Genomic DNA, 22,163 nt, shown 5'->3' with positions numbered 1-22,163 from the left:
GGCCAAAAAGGGTTCCCTTCCTTCCAGCTTGGAGTTCAGAAACCCACACTTGGGGACCACGTGACGCCTGGGTGACGCCAGCACCCTCCAGCGCAGTTCTCAGCCAGGTCTGGGCTGGGAGTACAAGTGCAGCCCAGCAGCCTGCAATAAACCAGTCTGCTCACTGAGCTCAACCCGTCTGGTTGCATGTGTTATTGCAGGAGCAGAATAGCCACCGCTAAAATTGGTGATCCTGACTGGTTCAAATGTCTTTGAACCCATCATGAGCAAGCCTGGGATCAATACTGCCATTCTGGATGCAGACTTCCTCCTTGCACACGGGCTTCTGGTGGACATTCGAGGTAGGCGCCTGGTGGACGCCCCTACCTTCCAGGCCGCTCACCTCAGCGACGCCCGCTCGGAGACACCACAGATGGCCACGATCAGCACACCCAGAGAAGAGTTACAGCAGATCCTGGATGAGTTCCCGATACTCCTCAAGCCACAGTTCTCCGCTGCCTCGCCGCACCACAGGGTGTTCCACCACATCCCCACCCAGGGACTACCGGTTCACGCCAAGGCAAGCTGGCTCCCGCCTGACAAACTCCAGGTAGCGAAGGAGGAGTTTTTGCACCTATTGGAGCTGGGGATTATTCGGCGGTCCGATAGCCCATGGGCCTCACCCCACCACCTGGTCCTGAAAGCCTCCGGTGGCTGGCGTCCATGCGGAGACTATCAACGGCTCAATGAGGCAACTATTCCTGGCCATTAGCCCATCCCTCACATCCAGGACTTTACGGCCAACCTGCACGGCACAAGGGTCTTTTCCAAGGTTGACCTGGTGCACGGATATCGCCAGATCCCGATGCACCCTGAGGACATACCCAAGATGGCCATCATCACCCCCTTTGGTTTGTTCGAATTCCTGCGCATGCCTTTCGGGCTCAAGAACACAGCTCAGAGCTTCCAGCGCCTCGGATTCTGTGGGCACGGACTTGGATTTTGTCTTTATTTATTTGGACGACATTCTCGTCGCCAGCAAGGACCAGGTGCAACACAAGGCCCACCTGCTTGCCCTTTTCTCCCGGCTGGCCAACTTCGGCCTTGCTATCAACCCGCCCAAGTGCCAGTTCGGGAAAGAGTCCATACAGTTCTAGGCCATACCATCACAGCCGAATGAGCCACGCCCGCTGCTGCGAAGGTCGCCACTATCAGGGAGTTCCCACGTCCGGACAGCCTCAAGGGGCTGCAGTAGTTCGTGAGTATGGTCAACTTTTACAACAGCTTCATCCCGGGAGCTGCACGCATCATGCAGCCGCTGTTCGCCCTCATCGCAGCCAAGCACAAGACGCTCACTTGGAACCCAGAAGCCTGCACCACATTAGAGGTCATCAAGGACGCCTTGGCGAAGGCCGCCATGCTTGTCTATCCGCATACCGACCTACATATGGCACTCTCTGTCGATGCCTCTGCCACAGCTGTCGGTGCCGTCCTGGAGCAGCAGGTGAATGGACATTGGAAACCACTGGCATTCTTCAGCCCCCTGCTTCGCCCACCGGAATGCAAGTATAGTGCCTTCGACCGCAAGTTACTGTGCATGTACCTGGCGGTGCGGCATTTCCATTATTTTTTGGAGGGGAGGACTTTTACCATTTTTACAGACCACAAACCCCTCACCCAGGAGCTTGCGATGGCAAAGGATCCCTGGTCAGCCCACCAGCAGCATCACCTCTCCTTCGTGTTGGAGTTTACCACTGACATTCGGCACAAGGCAGGGAAGGACAATGTTGTTGCCGATGCATTCTCGCGATCAGCCATCTGCGCACTGACACCCGGCCTCGACTTCGAACAGCTCGCCCAGGACCAGGAAGCTGATGAGGAGACGAGGGCCTTCAAGACTGCCATCACCGGCCTGCGGTTCCGAGACCTCCTGACTCTGAGCGCTGAAGGCACCATCCTGTGCGATATCCCCTTGGGCACCCCGCGGCCAGTGGTTCCCCAGCAGTGGCGCAGGTAGGTCTTCTGTCACATCCACAACCTTTCACATCCATCCATTAGGTCCACGGTCTGTATGGTGGCAGAACGGTTTGTATGGCATGGGCTGCGGAAGCAGATCGCAGGCTGGGCCAGAACATGCACCCATTGCCAGTCGTCTAAGGTGCACAGGCACACCAAGGTGCCCGTACAGGAGATTGAGCACGTCCGGGAATGGTTCAGCCACATTCACGTGGACATCGTCGGGTCCTTACCAGTTTCCCGGGGCAACTATTACCTGTTTACGGTGGTGGACTGCACCACTCGCTGGCCCGAGGCGATCCTGATGCCAGATGCCTCCACTGACCCCTGCTCCCGAGCCGTTGCATGGTTGGGTCGCCCAGTTTGGCGTCCTGGCTCACCTCACCAGCGATCGAGGCGCCCAATTCACATCTGCACTCTTGGGCACAGCTCACCAACAGGTTTGGGATACAGCTACACTGCACCATAGCCTACCACCTGCAGGCCAATGGATTGGTCGAACGTCTGCACCGCCACCTTAAATCGGCGCTCATGGCCCATCTCACCAGTCCTGACTGGACAGACAAACTCCTTTGGGTGCTCCTGGGCATCTGCTCCACTCCCAAGGAAGATCTGCAGGTGTCATAAGCTGAGCTGGTCTATGGTGCGCCGTTGGCACTACCTGGTGAGTTCATTAACGCACCTCACAATCCCTAGTGGTCACTGCATGATCTACTTCCTCACCTCAGTGCACACTTGGGACTTCTTCGAACCCCCACCGCTGTCCAGGCATGGCACCCGCCTGACTCACATTCCTGGCGAGCTGCTTTCCGCTGAGTTAGTTTTTGTTCAGCGGGACCCGACCGTGGCACCTCTGCAGTGAGAGGCTGTACAGGGTTATACAGCGTTCCAGCTCAACGTTCACACTGGACTTGGGCATAGGCATGAGCTGTTTACCATGGACAGGCTGAAGCCAACGCACCTCGATCCCACTGAGCCTGTGGTCGCTGCCCAGCCCAAAAAGCGAGGCCGCCTGGCAAAAAAGGACATTGGCACCAGTTCTGGGGGTCCTGTGTGGCGGCTCAGCACAAGGCAGGCGAACCGGCCCCGCTTAAAAGCCACGCAGCGGGGCAGCCGGCCAAAATGGCGCCGTCATGGGTTTCCCTTCCTTCCAGCTCGAAGCTCAGAAACCCATGCTTGGGGACCACGTGACACCTGGGTGACGTCAGCGTTCTCCAGTGCGGTTCTCAGCCAGGTCCGGGCTGGGAGTACAAATGCAACCCAGCAATCTGCAATAAACTAGTCTGCTCACTGAGCTCAACCCGTCTGGTTGCGTGTGTTATTGCAGGAGCAGTGTAGCTGCCACTACACTTTCATAATTTGGCTAGATTAAACCAACATTCCAGCATTGAATAGTCAATTCCAAACAATTCTTTATCCTGACTACTTTACAAATGCAGTAGTGAGCAGATGGTGGGATGTCAAAGCACTCCACTGGGATCATCACTTGCCAAGGTGCAAAATGTTCTCATGTCAGCATTTAGTTCCATCTCATACACATGGCAGCACGAGGGAAGAGGCACAGTGGCCACTTAATGTGCAAGGTTAAAAACCTATGGGGATTGGTAGATGCCAGATAAATGAATTTGCCGGTTGCTTGAGGTTGCGTGCTGAGTGATTGGCGAATTAACTGCTAAGGGACACCAACTTTAAACTTCAGTTTTTTTTTTAAACCGATTTATTTTCCATGATTTTTTTTGCTGGTTGCTTGCATTCCAGATAATGGGGATTTTTACTGCACCTGTAACATCAGGCAAAGTATCAAGTATAGAACATGCACTTCACAGGTGCCCATCATTTAACCATATATAACCATATAACCATTTACAGCACGGAAAAAGGCCATGTCGGCCCTTCAAGTCCGTACCAGTTCACTTGAACAACTCGGTCCCTTATCTGTGCCAGTGTTAATAAAACAACTCAATGTGATCCACGGCAAGGCACAAAGTTCTTTAAATGAACATACAAGTTCTGTTTGGCTGTAATGAACGTCCCTTGATCTTGCACCCTTTGAGGCACAAGTTCCAAGGCCTCACCTGGGTGAAAAATCCACCATTAATCCTTCTACCAATACTTTCAATTTGTGGTCCTTGGTGGCCGAGAACTAAAACAGGTCAATCTTATTTAATTTGTTGTTTTATACACCTCGGCCAAGTCAGAACAAATGAAGCAAATATTTTTTTCTGAATACCATACCATTTTTGAGGAAGATGTACAGAAGGACGATCCTGATCTTGTCATAGGATTTGATGTTTTTATCTAGTAAAATCGGCACAATTATTTTCATTGGATCTTTCACCTTCTCTCCTTCCGAGTCAGTCCCCATGGCAAGGTCCTGTTTATAGGCCAGAGATTTATTTTATTAAACTTATCTGTGAATATTATGTACAATTATAAAGAAAGCTCTGATCTATACACACACACATATATATATATATATATATATATATATATACATACACACATAGAGGGAGAGGGAGAGGGAGTGCTTATGACAGATTTCATGGGAACACAATCCTTCCAAAAGCACAGATCAAAATTACTTCACATATTATCATTGTCAATGAAAAGGACAAACTATATTTTACCATATCAACTACATCGGCATACATTCTCAGAGATCTGACCTGCTCAACTTTGCACATCTTCTCAACTGTGCCCTTGAAGTGCTTCATACAATCCTCAACTAAATGCAAGTGCGTGGAGTACTGGAAATGGAAAACAGTTTCTAATTCAAGAATTATTCTCGTCATGGTTAAAAAAAATTATACGACATCACAGGCACCAGACCACTCCATCGAGGACATCTGTAATAGGCAGTGTTTTTAAGAAAGCAGCCTCTATCCCCAAAGATCCCCACCACCCAGGCCATGCCCTCTTCACACTGCTACCATCATAAAAAAGGTACAGGAGCCAGAAGACGAGCACCTAGTGGCACAAGGACGGCTTCTTCCCCTCTGCCATCAGATTCCTGAATGAACAATGAACCACAGACACTGCCTCACTTTGTGATTTTTTCTTGCACTATTTTAAAATTATTGTTTTAAGGTAGTTTATATGAATGTTTGCACTATGATACAGTTGCAAAACAATGAATTTCTTGATTTGTTCCCCACAATAAATTCTGGAACAAGTAACTGAAGCATCTGAATGGGTGGTCAATGAACAACAACTTTTTTTAAAAAAAAGTTGCAGCTCCATGCTGTAATTACATGCTTTCCCACTGCTCAAGGTTGACTCAGATTTTTTTTTGTGCAGCCATTGTCCCTATTTACAACTTTTGCTGGCTTGATCATATATTTATCAAGTAGCTGCATTTCATTTAGAATGCATCTTTTTTAACCATCAAAAATATGTCGAGGCAGCTTGTTCAATGGAGTGAACACAAGATAGGAGCAGGAATCCACCCTGGCCCCTCAAGTCTGCCCCACCATTCAATGTGACGTTCATTGGCCAATGCAGTTTCCCTCCTCCCACAACCATCAATTCCTTATTCTTGAAAAAAGAATGCATCTATATCCTCAAAGATACAGTCTTCACAATCTTCCATAGCATAAAATTCAAGAGACCCAGTAATCTTTCAACCCAAATCTTGTAACTATGTCCCCTCACTTGGGATTCTTCCAATGGTGGAAATATATAGACATGCACCCCATTATGTTCATATATCACCCTTCATTCATCTGCAAAATGTTCTCATGCTCTGGTAAGACATCGTTCTCATCCCTACAATTAGCCGTGAATCTTCTTCGGTTTGCCGCCAGTGCCAGTATATCTTTTGTTAAAAAAGGGAACAAGTGTGTGCTCAGGACTGGAGAGATGGTCTCCCCCAGTAGTCTCCAATTATAAAAAGGAGTTATTTAGCATTCCTGACAGATTGCCAGAGTTCACATCACAATTATGTTTGCTCTTTTACTCATCATCTTCTGACAGTAATCTCGCACTTACTTTGCTGAGTTCCTTTTGATATTGTGGCATTTTCTTCAGCATTTGAGAAAGGTCCCGCAGATTTGCCTAAAAGAAAAAAAAAATCAGTGTTTAGAATCTTCCCTCACTCAGGAGCTGTGACAGCAGTACACATTGGATTCAAGTCGGTCATTTGGCTTCTCCAGAACCTCAAGGTGCCAAAGGTTTGCACAGGTTAATGAGAGTTTAAAGAAAATTTTGGGAATACTCTCTAAGCAAGTGGTTCTCAACCTTTTTCCTTCTACTCACATACCACCTGAAGTAATCCCTTACTGACGACAGAGCACTTGCGGCATCCTATGGAGTGGAGGTGCTGAGCGAAGAAATCTCCCAGTTTGCGACCAATCTCTCCGATGTAGGGAATGCCACAAAAGGGTGTACTGGATGCAATAGACAAGTACTAAGGACTATTTGGGGCTTCCCAGGACCGTGGTGAGGGAGGAAGTGTGGGCGCAAGTGTTGCTCCTGCTGGGGGTTCAGGGGAAGCTGCTGGGGGTGCAATGGGTGGGGAGGGTTTATTGATTTTTAAAAATATTTTATTTTTGATTTTACAGACTCATGAATTTCAAATAACATAGGAGAACATTCGTCCCCTTTACAGAGTAAATGCTAGTCTTTTTTTTTTAAAAACCTTCCCCCGCCTTTATGATGAAAGGGTCTTCAGACTGAGTGGCTCCTTTCTTTTCCTATGGTCCCTCCATTCAAGGGAGGCATTCCTGTGCTAAATTGTACTCTCTCCCCAAAAAAGTGCTGAGCTGAGGGATTTTAAATTTGGAGATACAAAAATAACATTTGCTGCTCACGTTATCAGTCGTCATCCTTTTGCTTTCACAGAATGTCTTTAATAATTCTGTCACTTGCCTGTAGGAGAGAAAGAAGACACTGAAGTTGCATGTAAGTGTGCGGAGTCTTGCTCTAAAATCACAGTGCATTATTTATATTTGTGGTTCAACAGATCTTTGCACAAGTACACTTGTGTTTTGCAGCTGCAACATTTTAATTTGCACATGATATAGGTGTTAAGAGATCTCATTGCTTTAAAAATAATCTGTGGGTGTGGTTGAAGTGGTTTTGTGCCAAGCAATTAACAGAGTTCACACAATAAAACTGGAGCATCTTTTATCCTCTAAATCTAGTTATCTGTGCATTCTATACAAGACATCAGTAGCAGGGTCACGGCCTATTCCCTGAGCCTGCTTCTTAAGTGTGTCCCCCTCTACTTCAGAAGAGCCTTCAAAACCCAGCTAGCAGTCACTCAATTCCTCCCAATATATCACAGCCTTTTAAACTCTGGAGAACTTTGCTGAATTTCTCTGTATTATGGTAAAGCAGCTTTAATAATCAGTTTTTAATTTCATCGCGCCACTAACATGACAACCAGCAATTATTATGAAGTAATAATTTCACAAAGATTGACAGTGATTTGGTTGCATTCATATTCTGGCTTTTGTACAGAAATAAAGCACATTATGCAAGCATCAGAATGAATAGTGATTTAGGAAACACATTACATTGAGTTACAGGGAAAGATTAAAAGGTTAGGACTTTATTCCTTGGAGCAAAGAAGAAATTTGATCGAGGTTTACAAGATAATGAGGGGCATAGACAGAGTGGAAGCAAGTAGGCTTTTTCCAGTTATATTGCAGGAAATAAATGAGAGGTCAGATTTAAGCTGAAAGGGGAAAGGTTTAGGGGGAAGTTCTTCACTCAGAGTAGTGGGAGTGTGGAATGAGCTGATGTGGTGAATGCAGGCTCAATCTTGTGTTTTAAGAATAAATTGGATAGAAGCCTGAAAACAATTAATAGGAGCCTGAATACAAGCACTCAACTGTACAAGGACAGCTTCTTCCCCTCTGCCATCAGATTCCTGAATGAACAATGAACTGCCTCACTTTGACTTTTCCTTGCACTATTTTTAACTATTTTGTAAGGTGGTTTATTTAAATGCTTGCACTGTGATGCTGCAACAAAACATCAATTTGTGACACGTTTATAACAATAAAATTCTGTTTCTGATTTGTTTTATTTTTAAAAAGAGAAATTAAGGAAATCAAGGATTGTGAGATTAGTTCAGGACAGTGATGCTGGGGAATAGATCAGCAACAATTTTATTTCAGGCCAGGTCTGAATGAGGATTCAGACAGCTTATTCCAGGTTCCATGTCACATGCCCATGTGTTCCCCTATCCACCATCAGAGAGCTGCCCAAAATTGTAAAGCTTCTTGTATTCAGCATGGCAAAGGTGAGTGCAGTACAAATTGACAGCATAATGGTGGTCATGCACATAAAATCTGATTATTTATCCACAAAAACTCAGATCCATAAGAACGGAATTTTAAGCCATGCAAAATTAAGATGGTTCATGAGCAGGTAAGGGGAAGGGCTCAAGCACCTAAATTTCCTCAAATTAAACCAGCTATTCCCAAACTTTTTTTTTCCCCTGGCTATGGGCCTCAACACTCTGCTTGAAGTTTATGGTCCCCTTTCACAGTGACAGTCAACTTTTTGTTTCTTCTGCACTTCTCGCCTACACAAAAAAAGTGTTTTGTGCGGTGAAAAGAAAACAAGGTTTTTATTTAAATATGCTCCGGTCCCTCGGGAAGTGGGGCGGGGACATAGATCTCACGTTGAGAATGGCTGAACTCCAACCCCTCCATGGCAGGAGTTCCTGTCACCTCATTATAGGAAAGATGTGGAAAGAGAGGGTGCTGAGGAGATTTATCAGGATATGACCTGGATTGGAAAAGTCTTGAGGCAAAGTTAGCAGAGCTGCAATTTTTCTTTTAGGAGTAAAGGTGTAGACAAGGTGCACAGCCAAGACATTTTCTTCCCCAGGGCAGGATTAGCAAACAGCAAAGGACACATGTACAAAGTGAAAGTGGGGGGGGGGTTAGGTTTCTTTTCAAATAAACACACAAGACAGTAGTGGATGTCTTGCCAGGTGGTGGTTGTGGAGGCTTGAACAATAGGGGCATTTAAGAGAGACAGGCACATGGATGGATGATAAATAGAGGGTTATGAGGACAGAAGGGCTTCATTTTTATTGGTCAGAATATATAGGTCAGCACAACATCAAGGGCTGAAGGGTCTGTACTGTGCTGTAATGTCATAAGTAGAGTTTGTACTAGTGAATGCTGGGATGTACAGAGGAGACTTGCCCTTCAATGCATATATGTACTGAGTTAATCAACTGAAATTTTATAATTCCTTTGCCATTCTGTGTGGGGTATGCAATCCAAATGGATGAGCACAGGAAGATTGGGAAAAAATGAAGCTATTGGTCTGCAATACAGCAAAATGCCGGGTATCCAGCAGTTATGGGGATTGGCAGATGCCAGATAAGCAACTTTTCTGGTTGTTTGAAATTGCATGGATTGGTGAATTAAGGGCAAGGTGCATAGATTTTCAACCTCTGTGTTTTTAACCTAGTTATGCTATGGTTTTTTTTGGCCAGTAGCTTGAATTCCAGATTACAGGGTGTTTTTTTGAAAAACTATATACAGAGAAAATATGACAATGTGATTATTTATATTCTAGAAGTGAGCAAATTGCATGGATAGGATTATTTTACTGGTTTCCTGAGAATGCACAGTGACATGGAGAAATTCTGACAGACATTAGGAATACAGAGGAAACAATAAATATGCTAATTGAGGCAGAACACATTTTTGCAAACTCATTATCAAACTGTTCACTTCAGCACCACAAGGGAATCCTTCACTATTGCACAATAGATGAAGTACTTTTGAAGCTTAGTTGAATTTTAAATGCGGGGAACAGCATGTCCAATTTGCTCTCAAAAAAAATCCTATATACATTAGCAGATCAAAAATCAAATAATCTACTTCACATTAGCCAGGGAAAGAGGACCAAAATATTTGCTGTTCTTCTCACTGGGATCTCAGACACCCACTTCAGAGAGAAGAGGAAAATCTCGTAAAATGGTGCAAGAGTAACAACCAGTTTCAATGTGGACAAGGTGAAGGAGATGATCGTGAACTTCAGGAGGACCAAGAACGACCACCCTTTGCTACACATCAACAACTATGTAGTAGACAAAGTGCAGAGCACCAAATCCTTAGAGTTCACTTAACTAGTGACCTATTGTGGACACTCAACATTTCTTTACTTGTCAGGAAGGCGCAACACTGACTGCACTTCCTGAGAAGACTGAAGCGGGCGAGGCTACCGGCCACCAGTATGTCAACCTTCTACAGGAGCTAGAAATGGATCAGACCACAAGAGGGGCAGAGAGAATCACTGGAGTCACCTCCCCCCCCCCCCCCCCCCCCCAGTTGACATAATCTACCAGGATCATTGTCTGAAGAGGGTGCGCAAAATAATTGAGAACCCCCTTCCACCCTGCACCTTTCAGCTACTCCCATTGGAAAAGATACAGGAATATCAGAGCCAGTACCACCTGGCTGAGGAACAGCTTCTCCCATGGGCAGTGAGAAATGTTGAACAACTGAATGAACTGCTCATATTGACCACAAAACTCGAATTCATAAAACAATATTTATGTAGATGAAATACTTGACCTACATGTGTATTGTTTGTCTGTATGTGTGCATGCGTGTTTTGCACCAAGAACCAGAGAACGCTGCTTCATCAGGTTGTTCTTGTTCAATCAGATGACAATGAACTTGAAATGGACCCAGTGCTTTTCATGTCACTCAAGTAGGTGACCTGTCTAAGTACTGCTCCAAGTTTTAGATTGGAGCACTCACGAATGGGGCTCAAAAACTCTCAAAAAAAAGACCCACTAAATTGTAGCAAATCCTAGATACATTTGGCAAGTTTCCAAATAACCAATACTGACTTAGAGACATCAGCAATGTGCATGTGGCGTAGATTCACCCAGAGCTCATCATCCTCATCAAGAAGGATTTCTTTAACACGAGACTCTGCAACTCCAGTTGTCTCATATCTGAAGAGCAAAGCAGAAACGTTTTCAAACATGTACCCAAAATTAAAGATATCAAGAACATATCCTAAACTCCTAATTTCTCCATTACAACCCAAAACAAAATATTTCATTTTAACAGCTTCCATTCTTCAGTCATGACTAACAAGGTGCTAAGAGATTGAATATTAAAACCATCTCAAGATACCCGAGAGTTAAAGATCTCAAAGAAAATACAATCAAAAACATTTTATGCTGTTCAAATTGACTATTAGTGCAAATTGTTATCCTTAATTTAAATGTTTTTTTAAAACTGTTAAAAGTAATGACTCCAATTATAAGCCATAAAAGTAGGTTTAAAAGATAACTTACGAATATATATCTTGATCGATGGACAGAAGATCATAGGCCATTGCCTGGAAGGTAAGCTCATGAAGAATTGGCGATACACAGTCATAACCTCGGTCGAGTATCAATAGTTGTGAACGTGACTTTTCAGGACCCTGAAGGTTACAATTTGAACAAATGATATGTGACACATTGAATCAAGTTAGTCAGGCCGAAATATTTTAAGAAACCTCACTGACTACTCTTGGTTTACCAGAGGTAACATTAGATTGGGAGTAATTGCTGGAGTGGAAAAATAAAATTAAAAATCCCTCTCCCTAACCCCAGTGCCATAAAACTTGTAGCTGCTTAATATCCAACCTATGCTTAATATCCAACCTACAAGGAGTAAAACACAAATTTCTGCAGACACCGTGATTATAGGTTATTTTTTTTTTCTAATGGAATACATTTATTCATTTCTATATACCATTGTTGTATTCTCAAGTTATCTTCTAATTTCCAGGTTGACAATACATTTTTTTGCTACAGCTAGGGCTATCATAACAAATCTTTTTTGTGCTCCATCCAAATCAAGTCCAAATTCTTTGTTTTTTTTATGTTATTTAGGAGGAAGATCTCTGGGTTTTTTTGTGATTTTATTTAATATCTGGTTTAGACCTTCCCAAAATTTTTTCACTTTCTCATATGTCCATATTGCATGAATTGTTGTTCCCATTTCCTTTTTACAGCGAAAACATCTGTCAGATACTGTTGGGTCCCATTTATTTAACTTTTGAGGTGTAGTATATAGCCTGTGTATCCAGTTATATTGTATCATACGTAACCTCGTATTTATTGTATTTCTCATAGTTCCTGTGCATAACTTCTCCCATGTTTCCTTCTTTATCTTTATGTTTAGATCTTGTTCCCATTTTTGATTAGTTTTACCATTTGTTTCCTCATTCTCCTTTTCTTGTAGTTTAATATACATGTTTGTTACAAATTTTTTGATTATCATTGTGTCTGTAATCACATATTCAAAATTACTTCTCTCTGGTAACCTCAGACTGCTTCCCAATTTGTCCTTCAAGTAGGATTTCAGTTGGTAGTATGCCAACACTGTATCGCGAGTTATATTATGTTTATCCTTCATTTGTTCAAAGGATAATAATTTATTTCCCGAAAAGCAATTTTCTATTCTTTTGATCCCTTTTTTCTCCCATTCTCTAAAGGAAAGGTTATCTATTGTAAAAGGGATTAGCTGATTTTGCGTCAGTATTAGTTTTGGTAGTTGGTAATTTGTTTTATTCCTTTCTACATGAATCTTCTTCCAAATGTTGAGCAGATGATGCAATACTGGAGAATTCCTACATTGTACCTATTTTTCATCCCATTTATATATGTTCAGGTATCTTCTCCCCTATTTTATCTAGTTCTAATCTAGTCCAATCTGGCTTTTCCCTTGTTTGATAAAAATCTGATAGGTACTTAATTGTGCAGCTCTATAATAATTTTTAAAGTTTGGTAGTTGTAAGCCTCCTTGTTTATACCATTCTGTTAATTTATCTAGTGCTATCCTCGGTTTCCCCCCTTTCCATAAAAATTTCCTTATTATTTTCTTTAACTCCTTGAAGAATTTCTCTGTTAAGTGTATTGGTAATGTCTGAAATAGGTTTTGTATCCTTTGGAAAATGTTCATTTTAATACAGTTTATCCTTCCTATCAGTGTTAGTGGTAAGTCTTTCCAATGCTCTCAGTCATCTTGTAATTTTTTCATTAGTGGTACCTAGGTATCGCATTGCTTGCATTTGCCTTCTGAATGGTGATTCTTTCTTAAATTTTGAGAAATCCGCATTATTCATTGGCATTGCTTCACTTTTATTTGCGTTAATCTTGTACCCCGACACTTCTCCATATTCCTTCAATTTTCTATGTAATTCTTTTATTGTTATTTCTGGTTCTGCTAAGTATACTATGACGTCATCTGCAAATAGACTGATTTTATATTCCTTGTCTTTTATTTTTATCCCTTTTATTTTATTTTCTGTTCTTATCAGTTCTGCTAGTGGTTCTATGGCTAACGTGAACAATAAGGGAAATAGTGGGCATCCCTGCCTTGTTGATCTGCTTAAATTAAATTGTTTTGAAATATATCCATTTACTGTCACTTTCGCCAATGGCCCCTTATATAATGCTTTAATCCAATTAATATATTTCTCTGGTAAGATGAATTTTTGTAGTACTTTGAATAAATAATTCCATTCTACTCTGTCAAAGGCCTTCTCTGCGTCTAAAGCAAACGCTACTGTTGGAGCTTTATTTCCTTTTACTGCATGAATTAAGTTAATAAATTTACAGATATTGTCTGTTGTTCGTCTTTTTTTAATAAATCCAGTTTGGTGCCAACACCGTGATTGAAGTAAATAATGCTGGAGAAACTCAGCAGGCCAAAAAGTGCCTTTTGTATAGCAAAGGTAAAAGATACATCACTGATGTTTAGGGCTTGAGCCTTCAAGGAAGGAACAAAATGGTAGGTGGGGGGGTGGAAATGGGGAAAAAAAAGAAGGGCATAGGAAGAGCACAGGTCCACATGCAGGAGGTGGCAGGTGGATGAGGGAGGGCACACCAGCAAGCAGGGGAGGGGAAAGAGCTGGAGGAAAGGAGACAGAGGGATGGGGAAAGAGAGGGAGAATGGGGAGTGGGAAAAGAAAACCAGAGATGTCAATGTCATCCTGTTGGAGAGTTCCCAGTCAGAATTTTAGGGGTGGCTCCTCCATTTTACAGGTGGCCTTGGTTCAAAAGAGAGGACAGAGTAAATATTCCATTAGGCTAATTATGGGTAGGCTTGGGAGTAAGTTTTCAATGGAATTAAGGAATTATAGCAAGTGTACAGCACCCCCACATTGTGTTCAGGAGTCTCCCTACATTTTGCTCGTAACTTGAAGGGCTCAAGACCGAAACTTTGGTCATGTGCCTCTTTGCTATGCCAAATAACTTACACTGTTTAACCTGTTTAGTTTCTCCAGCATTGTGTTTTTACAAGCTTAAAAAAAAAAATTAGTAACTAAGACAGTTCAGGTAGATGGTGTTAAAATAGAAAATGCTGGAAACAATCTGCAGGCCAGGCAGTATCTGTAGAAAGAGAAATATAATGAATGTTTCAGGTTCAAAGTTTCTGCCTCCTTCCCAGTTCTGGTGAAGGGTCTCTGATCAGAACCTTCCCTGACCTGCTGAGGCTTTCCAGCATTTTTACTTCAGACCAGCAAAGTTAATCAATGGTGAAAGGTTTCTGACACAGCTTGAACTGTGAATAACGTTTGTTATTCCTGTGTGATATCTTAGTGACAGCGTAATTTCAGACTCATAAACCAAGACATCTTAAACGTGTTAAAACTTATTAAATATAGTTTGCCTTCATTTATTTTTAATTCCATTAAGTATAACAACATAGTCATTTCCTTTTACGAGGTACCTCTAGCAAATAAGAATTTCTGTGCATATGTGGATTGAATAATGTACAAATTAATTTTTTAAAAATTAGACATACAGGCTCTTTTGGCTCACGAGTCAGAGCCACCCAATTAATCTACAACCCAATACGTTTAAGGATGGGAGGAAACCTGAGCACCCAGAGGAAATCCACGCAGACACAGGGAGAACATACAGTCAGTCAGTGAAGGATTCCAACCCAGGTCACTGGCACTGTAACAGCATTGTGCTAACCGTGCTGCCCTAAATGACAAACTCATTAAGGGAAATTGCACAGAATATAAAATGCGAGCAAAATGAAATAGATTGTTGCTATGCCAAGATCTACAGTTTTGTAGCCATTATTACAGTAGGGGCTGCTTGTGGCAAGTTATGACAATACTTCAGTTTTTCAACACTCAAAATTTGCAGATGGAGGTGCTGTTGTGCAGAAAGCATGGAGAAGAAGGGAAAAAAAATTCAGTCAGGAATTAACTCAAATGACCATCATACATGCAGACAAACAGCTGATTCTATGTTCCCATGGGTGATTAACTAACTATGAACTAATCCAGCCATTGAAACACTTTTTTGGCTCTGGCCCCCCCTTCAGACTCTGCTCAAATTTATGGGCTCCCTTCCCTGTAAGCAATCAAGTTTAGTTGCTTTCTTTTAAAAAAAAAATTGTTTTAATTTACACATTCAGCACAGCACAGTAACAGGACCTTCCAACCCACAAACCTTTGCTGCCCAATTAATGGCTTGGGGACTGAGAGAGGGTAAAGAGTAGCAGCATGAGAGGTACTATATTACAGTAAAACCCCAGGTATCCAGCACCAATGGGGATTGGTAGATACCGGATAAGTGCATTTTTCCAGTTGCTTGAGACTTACTATTACAATGCCTAACTAATACACCTGCATTAAGAATAAACAGTTTAAAAGTCAAAAATACTGTACTAATACTGAACAAATTTCACTTGCATTAATATATAAATCTTAAACTATTTTACTTTATTTTCAGTCACATTCTTTGAAAACATTTAACTGTTGCGGCATCTGCAGGTTCCTCCTCCTCCACAGAGGTGCCCGAAAGACGAATAATAACATTATAAATAATTAGCCCCCTCCCCTTCCCCCAAGGTTACAGAAAAGAAATGGAGTTGCAGCTTGATGATCTGAGGCTTATCAGGGAGAGTGAAGAATTTATAGCTACAACTCTCAGGGAAGTCCTTACCCCTGGATTGGGGGGGTCAGGTAAGTGGACTACTGTCAGGAGAGGGGGGAAAGTTGCTAGCTCTGTGGTGAGCACCCCGGTGGCTACTGCTCTTAGCAACAAATATAGTGTATTGGATGTAGTTGGGGAAGATAACCTGCCAGAGGTTGCACCAAGGGAACCGGTGGTGCGGAAAGGAAGGAAGGGGAACAAGGTGGTCATTGGGGACTCCATTGTCAGGGGAACAGACAAAAGATTCTGCGAACCTGACAAGTGTTCCCGTATGGTGCGTTGCCTCCCAGGAGCCAGGGTGCGAGACGTCTCGGATAGGGTTCAGAGTATCCTGGGGGGGGAAGGTGAACGACCAGAAGTCCTGATACACGTGGGTACAAATAACGTGGATAAGATGAAGGAGGAGAACCGGAAGAGGGACTACCGTGAGCTCGGAAGGAGGTTAAGAAGCAGAACCTCCAGGATTGTAATCTCGGGGCTGCTACCTGTGCTGTACATGGGTGGGGGCAAAAATAATAAAATCAGGAGGTTAAATGTGTGGCTGGAGGAATGGTGCAGAGTGCAGGGATTCAGGTTCATTGACCATTGGGATCTCTTCTGGGGAAGACAAGACCTCTACAGGAGGGATGGTTTACACCTGAATGCAATGGGGGCCAATATACTGGCAGTTAGGTTTAAAAATGCTGTCAGATTTGATTTAAACTAATTTTGCAGGGGGAAGGGAACAGGACTGATAGGGAAGCAGATAGGAGAGTGAATATAGGGGTGTTTCCGATAGACGATGAAACAATAAGGAAAAAGGGAACTAAAAAGAATAGGAGAGTAGGGGCAAGTGCATCGAGAACAAAGGTGGAGGGAGAAAGGAGATATGGTATCAAGATATTGTGTATGAATGCACGGAGTGTAAGGAATAAAATGGATGAGCTTGAGGCACAAATGGCAATGGGAGGTTATGATATTGTCGGAGCAACGGAGTCATGGCTGCGGGAAGGGCAGGATTGGGAAATAAATGTTCCAGGGTACACGTCCTATAGAAAAGACAGAAAGTTAGGAAGAGGAGGTGGGGTAGCTCTGTTGGTAAGAAATGAAATTCAGGCGTTTGAAAGGAAAGACATTGAAACAGGTGGGGTAGAGTCTGTTTGGATAGAATTAAGAAATTGTAAAGGCATGAGGACCATAATGGGGGTCATTTACAGGCCTCCGAAAAGTAGCTTAGATATCAGTAGAAGTATAAATCAGGAATTAAGAGTGGCATGTCAAAGTGGTAGCAATACAGTAGTTATGGGGGACTTTAACATGAAGGTGGACTGGGATAATCAGACGGGTGCAGGAGCACAAGAGACTGAGTTTATTGAATGTCTACGAGATACTTTCTTGGAGCAGCTAGTAGAGGAACCTACCAGGGGGAAGTCGATTCTGGACTTGGTGCTGTGCAGTGACGTGACCTCGATGTAGGGGAGCCATTAGGGAATAGTGAACATGGTATGGTTGCTTTTGAGCTGCAATTAGAAAGGGAAAAAGAAAGGAAGTCGGAAGCATCTGTACTGCAGTTAAATAAAGGGGATTATGCAGCTATGAGGGAGGAGCTAGCCGAAATAAAATGGAAAGATACACTAGCTGGGAGGACAACTGAGGAAAAATGGCAGGTATTTTTGGACATTTTTCACAGGTTTCAGGACAAATTTATTCCAAAGAGGAGGAAAGGCTCTAGGAGATGCAAATGGCAGCCGTGGCTAACTAATGAAATCAAGTGTAATATCAAATCCAAAGGGAGTAAGTATAGGATAGCGAAGCGGAGTGGGAAGTTAAAGGATTGGGAAACCTTCAAAGAGCATTAGAGGGTAACTAAGAAAGTCATAAGAAAGGGGAAAATTAAGTACGAGAGGAAATTAGCAAATAATATAATGGAGGATAGCAAAAGCTTTTTTAAATATGTGAAGAGGAAGAAATTGGTCCGGTCCAAAATTGGTCCATTAAGAATGGAAAAGGGTGAAATTATTACCGGAAACAAGGAGATGGCTGAGGAATTTAACAAATACTTTGCAACTGTCTTCACCAAGGAGGATATAGGTTATGGTCAGTTAGGGGGTAATGGTCATGCGATGTCAAGAGACTTGGGGAACTTTCCTGGGGAAGTAGGGGATCTAATGGATATCCGGATCCAGAAACAGGAGGTTGTGAGTAAATTGTTGGGACTGAGGGCTGATAAATCCCCAGGGCCTGATGGGCTGCATCCCAGGGTGCTTAAAGAAGTTGCTATGGAAATTGTGGAAACACTGGTCGACATTTTCCAAAGTTCCATAGATTCGGGGGAGGTCCCTGAGGATTGGAGAGTGGCTGATGTGGTGCCGATTTTTAAGAAGGGAGGGAGGGAGAAAACGGGAAATTATAGACCAGTCAGCCTGACGTTGGTGGTGGGGAAGATATTGGAGTCTATTATAAAAGGAGTAATAGCAGAACACTTAGGCAGAAATAATAGTATAAAGGCTAGTCAGCATGGATTCCTTAAGGGTAAGTCATGCTTGACTAACCTGGAATTTTTCGAGGATGTGACAAAGAGGGTGGACTTGGGAGAGCCTGTGGATGTGGTGTATTTGGACTTCCAGAAGGCCTTTGATAAGGTACCGCACGAGAGACTAGTGGGCAAGATCAGGGAGCGTGGTATTGGAGGTAAGGTGCTGACATGGATAGGAAATTGGTTAAGAAATAGGAAACAAAGGGTTGGGGTAAGCGGGTCTTTTTCAGGATGGCAGGATGTGACGAGTGGAGTGCCGCAGGGATCGGTATTGGGTCCTCAGTTGTTTGTAATTTATGTAAATGATTTGGATGAGGGGATTATTAATAATTTGAGCAAATTTGCAGATGACACGAAACTGGGTGGCGGTGTGGGGTGTGAGGAGGTTGTCAGGAAAATGCAGAGGGACTTGGACAGGTTGGGGGAGTGGGCTGCTGAATGGAAGATGACGTTCAATGTAAGCAAATGTGAGGTTATCCATTTTGGGGGCAATAATAGGAAAGCTGAGTATTATTTAAATGGAGACAAGCTAGGGAGTGGGGAGGAGCAAATAGATCTGGGAGTACTTGTTCACCGGTCACTGAAGACTAGCATGCAGGTTCAGAAAGCTGTGAATAAGGCTAATAGCATGTTGGCGTTTATAAAGAGGGGATTGGAGTATAGGAACAGAGACGCCCTTCTGCAGTTGTACAGGGCCCTGGTGAGACCCCACCTGGAGTATTGCGTCCAGTTCTGGTCTCCAATTTTGAGGAAGGACATACAAGCTATAGAGGGTGTGCAGCGTAGATTTACAAGGCTAGTTCCAGGGATGGCGGGGTTGACATATGCTGAAAGGCTAGAAAAACTGGACTTGTATCCGATGGAGTTTAGAAGGATGAGGGGGGGACATGATTGAGGTATACAAAATCATCAGGGGGATAGACAGGGTGAAGTCGGATTACTTGTTCCCAATGATGGGGGAGACGAGGACTAGAGGGCATAGTTTAAGAATACAGGGTAGGCCCTTTAGGACGGAGATGAGAAAACATTTTTTTACCCAGAGAAGTGTGAATCTGTGGAATGCTCTGCCACAGAGGGTGGTAGAGGCAGATTCGCTGATTATGTTCAAAAGAGAGTTAGGTAAGACTCTAGTGGGCAAAGGAGTTAAGGGTTATGGGGATAAGGCTGGAAAGGGGTACTGATGGTAGTGATCAGCCATGATCTGTAAAATGGCAGTGCTGGCTCGACGGGCCAAAGGGCCTACTCCAGCTCCTATTGTCTATTGACTTTAGAGTTCCCCCAACAGTGAGTGGCATCAACTGGCTCTTCATCCTGGGTGATGCCATTCTATTACAACAACTTTATTCAAACACAACTTTATTGAAACAGCTGCTTCAAGCAAAGCACAACCAAGGCTGAATATTTGCTCGCATCTTCAAAGGTTTATGCGTTACTTTATATAATATTTACCCTTACAATTTTAAACGTACAATTATTACCTATTATTTATTTGTTTTTATAATTTATTTTCCTCAATTTTTTTTTCTGGTTGTTTGAGGCTGGCGGCTGCTTAAATTCTGGATACCAGGGGTTTTACTGTACCACCCTTCGGGGGCAGCTATGATAGGAAATTAGGAGTAGACTATTTGGTCCCAGAAGCCCGTCCAGCCATTTAGTGTAATCATGGCCAATCTGGCCCAAGTCTCGTATCCTTTATCTATGCCAATTCTCCTCAACTCTCAGTTCCCAATCTTTCAAAAATGTACTTACCTCCTCTTGTGGTACCCCCAATGATCTAACCTCTCCAACCTAGGGCAAAGGGAAATCCTTGCTATTACACAACTCCCATTGTCCATTTTTGTGAAAAATGCAGAAAGCTCCCTTGGTGCCCTAAACAAAATTTATTCCTCAACTAATAACATACAGGTTAGCAGGTCACTTCAGATGATGGATTCAGGGGCCAAATTTTCCTCAAATCATTTCTGACTTTAGAAAATAATTCTTGAAGCTCCTTGGATATCCAGAGAAAGTCCGAATCTAAACAAGTTTTTTTTACAAAAATAATTTGTCTCACATCCATATTGCATGTTCAGTTTTGAAACTCAATGTTCCCTGACTGGAATATCAACTTTATCATACCTCCTGTTCATTTGCAGTCATTCAGTATTTATACATAAAAAATCTTTCAAATTAGGTAATGAAAATAGCAAAATAGTGGTTTGAATTAAACCAAGCTGCACCTTGCCTCAACTTCTAGTGGAATGCAGCCTTCAAGTCACAAGCTCCCTTCCTGTCAGTTTTAGAATGGCATCATTCCACAGCATGAACCCATTGAAGTTTCCGATTACAACAGCAAAGCATGCCTAAAAGTTAACAAGAATTGGCTTTGCACCTTCAGAAAAAAAGATACACAGTAAACAGATAAAGGCACAGTTATTTACCCTTAGCTGACATGGAGCAATTGTTCACATTCTGGAAGAGAAAAAACACAGAAAGCTGGAATGGACAAGGAAGGATGGGCCAGAAGGAAGAAAGAACAAGAGTTTAAAAGAGTAAAAAATAAACATGCTGACACATGAGCCGAGCTCCTACCCTGCAAGGCTCCACAGATTTTCCAGAGAGTTTGGCTTTATTCCCTTCTCATTTGTACATCAACATCTCGGCAACATTTAAATCAATTAAAAAGACTCATCTTAGGTGGTCTGCAGAATATCTGGTGTTTAGCTGTTAACCTGTCCTATTGTTAATGACATTCTATTCGAACAAACCTAAGCAATTGAAGGTTAGGAACATAGGAAGTAGGAATAGGAGTAGGCCAAAAATGGCCCATCGAGCCTGCTCCGCCATTCAATACGATCATGGCTGATCTAATTTATGACATAACTCCACCTACCTGCCTTCTCCCCATATCCCCTAATTCCTCTATCGTGTAAAATTTATCTAACCAAATTTTAAATATGTTTAATGAGGCAGCCTCAACCACTTCCCTGGTTAGAGAATTCCAAACATTCACTACTCTCTGGGAAAAACTATTTTTCCTCATCTCTGTCCTAAATCTACTCCCCCGAATCTTGAGACTGTGTCCTCTCGTTTTAGTTTCCCCGGCCAGCTCAAAAAACCTTCCTACATCTATCCTATCCATACCCTTCATAATCCTATATGTTTCTATAAGATCTCCTCTCATTCTTCTGAACTCAAGCGAATACAATCCTAGACGATTTAATCTTTCATCATGTCAACCCCTTCATCCCAGGGATCAACCTAGTAAACCTCCTCTGGACCATCTCCAAAGCCAGTATATCCTTCCTCAAATATGGAGACCAGAACTGGACACAGTACTCCAGGTGCGGTCTCACCAGTACCTTATACAGTTGCAACATTACCTTCCTACTCCTGAATTCAATTCCTCTAGGTTCTGGTCTCTTACTTGAGGAAGCAATGTACTGGCTTTGGAGGCAGTTCACCAGGTTGATTCCAGAGATAAGGGCCTATGAGGAAAGATTGAGTCCTGGGTTTGTACTCGCTGGAACTTAGATGAGAGGGGATCTCATAGAAACATAATTCTGAAAGGCGTAGATAACATTGAAGTAGGCAAGTTGTTTCCATTGGTTTTGGGGGTAGGTGGGGAGAAAAAGACCAGAATGAAGGGACATCACCTCAAGATTTAAGGTTATAGATTAGGATGGAGATAAGGAGGAATTGGTTTTCCAAGAGAGTGGTGAATCCATGAAATTCTCT

At 42.9% G+C, this 22,163-nt stretch overlaps 1 protein-coding gene across 2 annotated transcripts in view; it reads right to left on the bottom strand.

Moving 5' to 3' along the window:
• Positions 1–22,163, bottom strand: part of stxbp2 (syntaxin binding protein 2) — a 51,088-nt gene that overhangs the window by 9,790 nt on the left and 19,135 nt on the right. For both annotated transcript variants that reach the window (XM_069927212.1, XM_069927213.1), the window contains exons 9-14: positions 11,279–11,409; positions 10,823–10,930; positions 6,804–6,861; positions 5,983–6,048; positions 4,662–4,742; positions 4,231–4,369 (exon numbers count right to left, since the gene is read on the bottom strand). In XM_069927212.1, coding sequence (XP_069783313.1) covers positions 4,231–4,369; positions 4,662–4,742; positions 5,983–6,048; positions 6,804–6,861; positions 10,823–10,930; positions 11,279–11,409 — 583 coding nt within the window. The remainder of the gene's footprint in view (positions 1–4,230; positions 4,370–4,661; positions 4,743–5,982; positions 6,049–6,803; positions 6,862–10,822; positions 10,931–11,278; positions 11,410–22,163) is intronic.

The sequence above is a fragment of the Narcine bancroftii genome, chromosome 3 (assembly GCF_036971445.1).
Source record: "Narcine bancroftii isolate sNarBan1 chromosome 3, sNarBan1.hap1, whole genome shotgun sequence".
Taxonomy (NCBI): domain Eukaryota; kingdom Metazoa; phylum Chordata; class Chondrichthyes; order Torpediniformes; family Narcinidae; genus Narcine; species Narcine bancroftii.
This window is presented reverse-complemented; position numbering and strand designations above follow the sequence as displayed.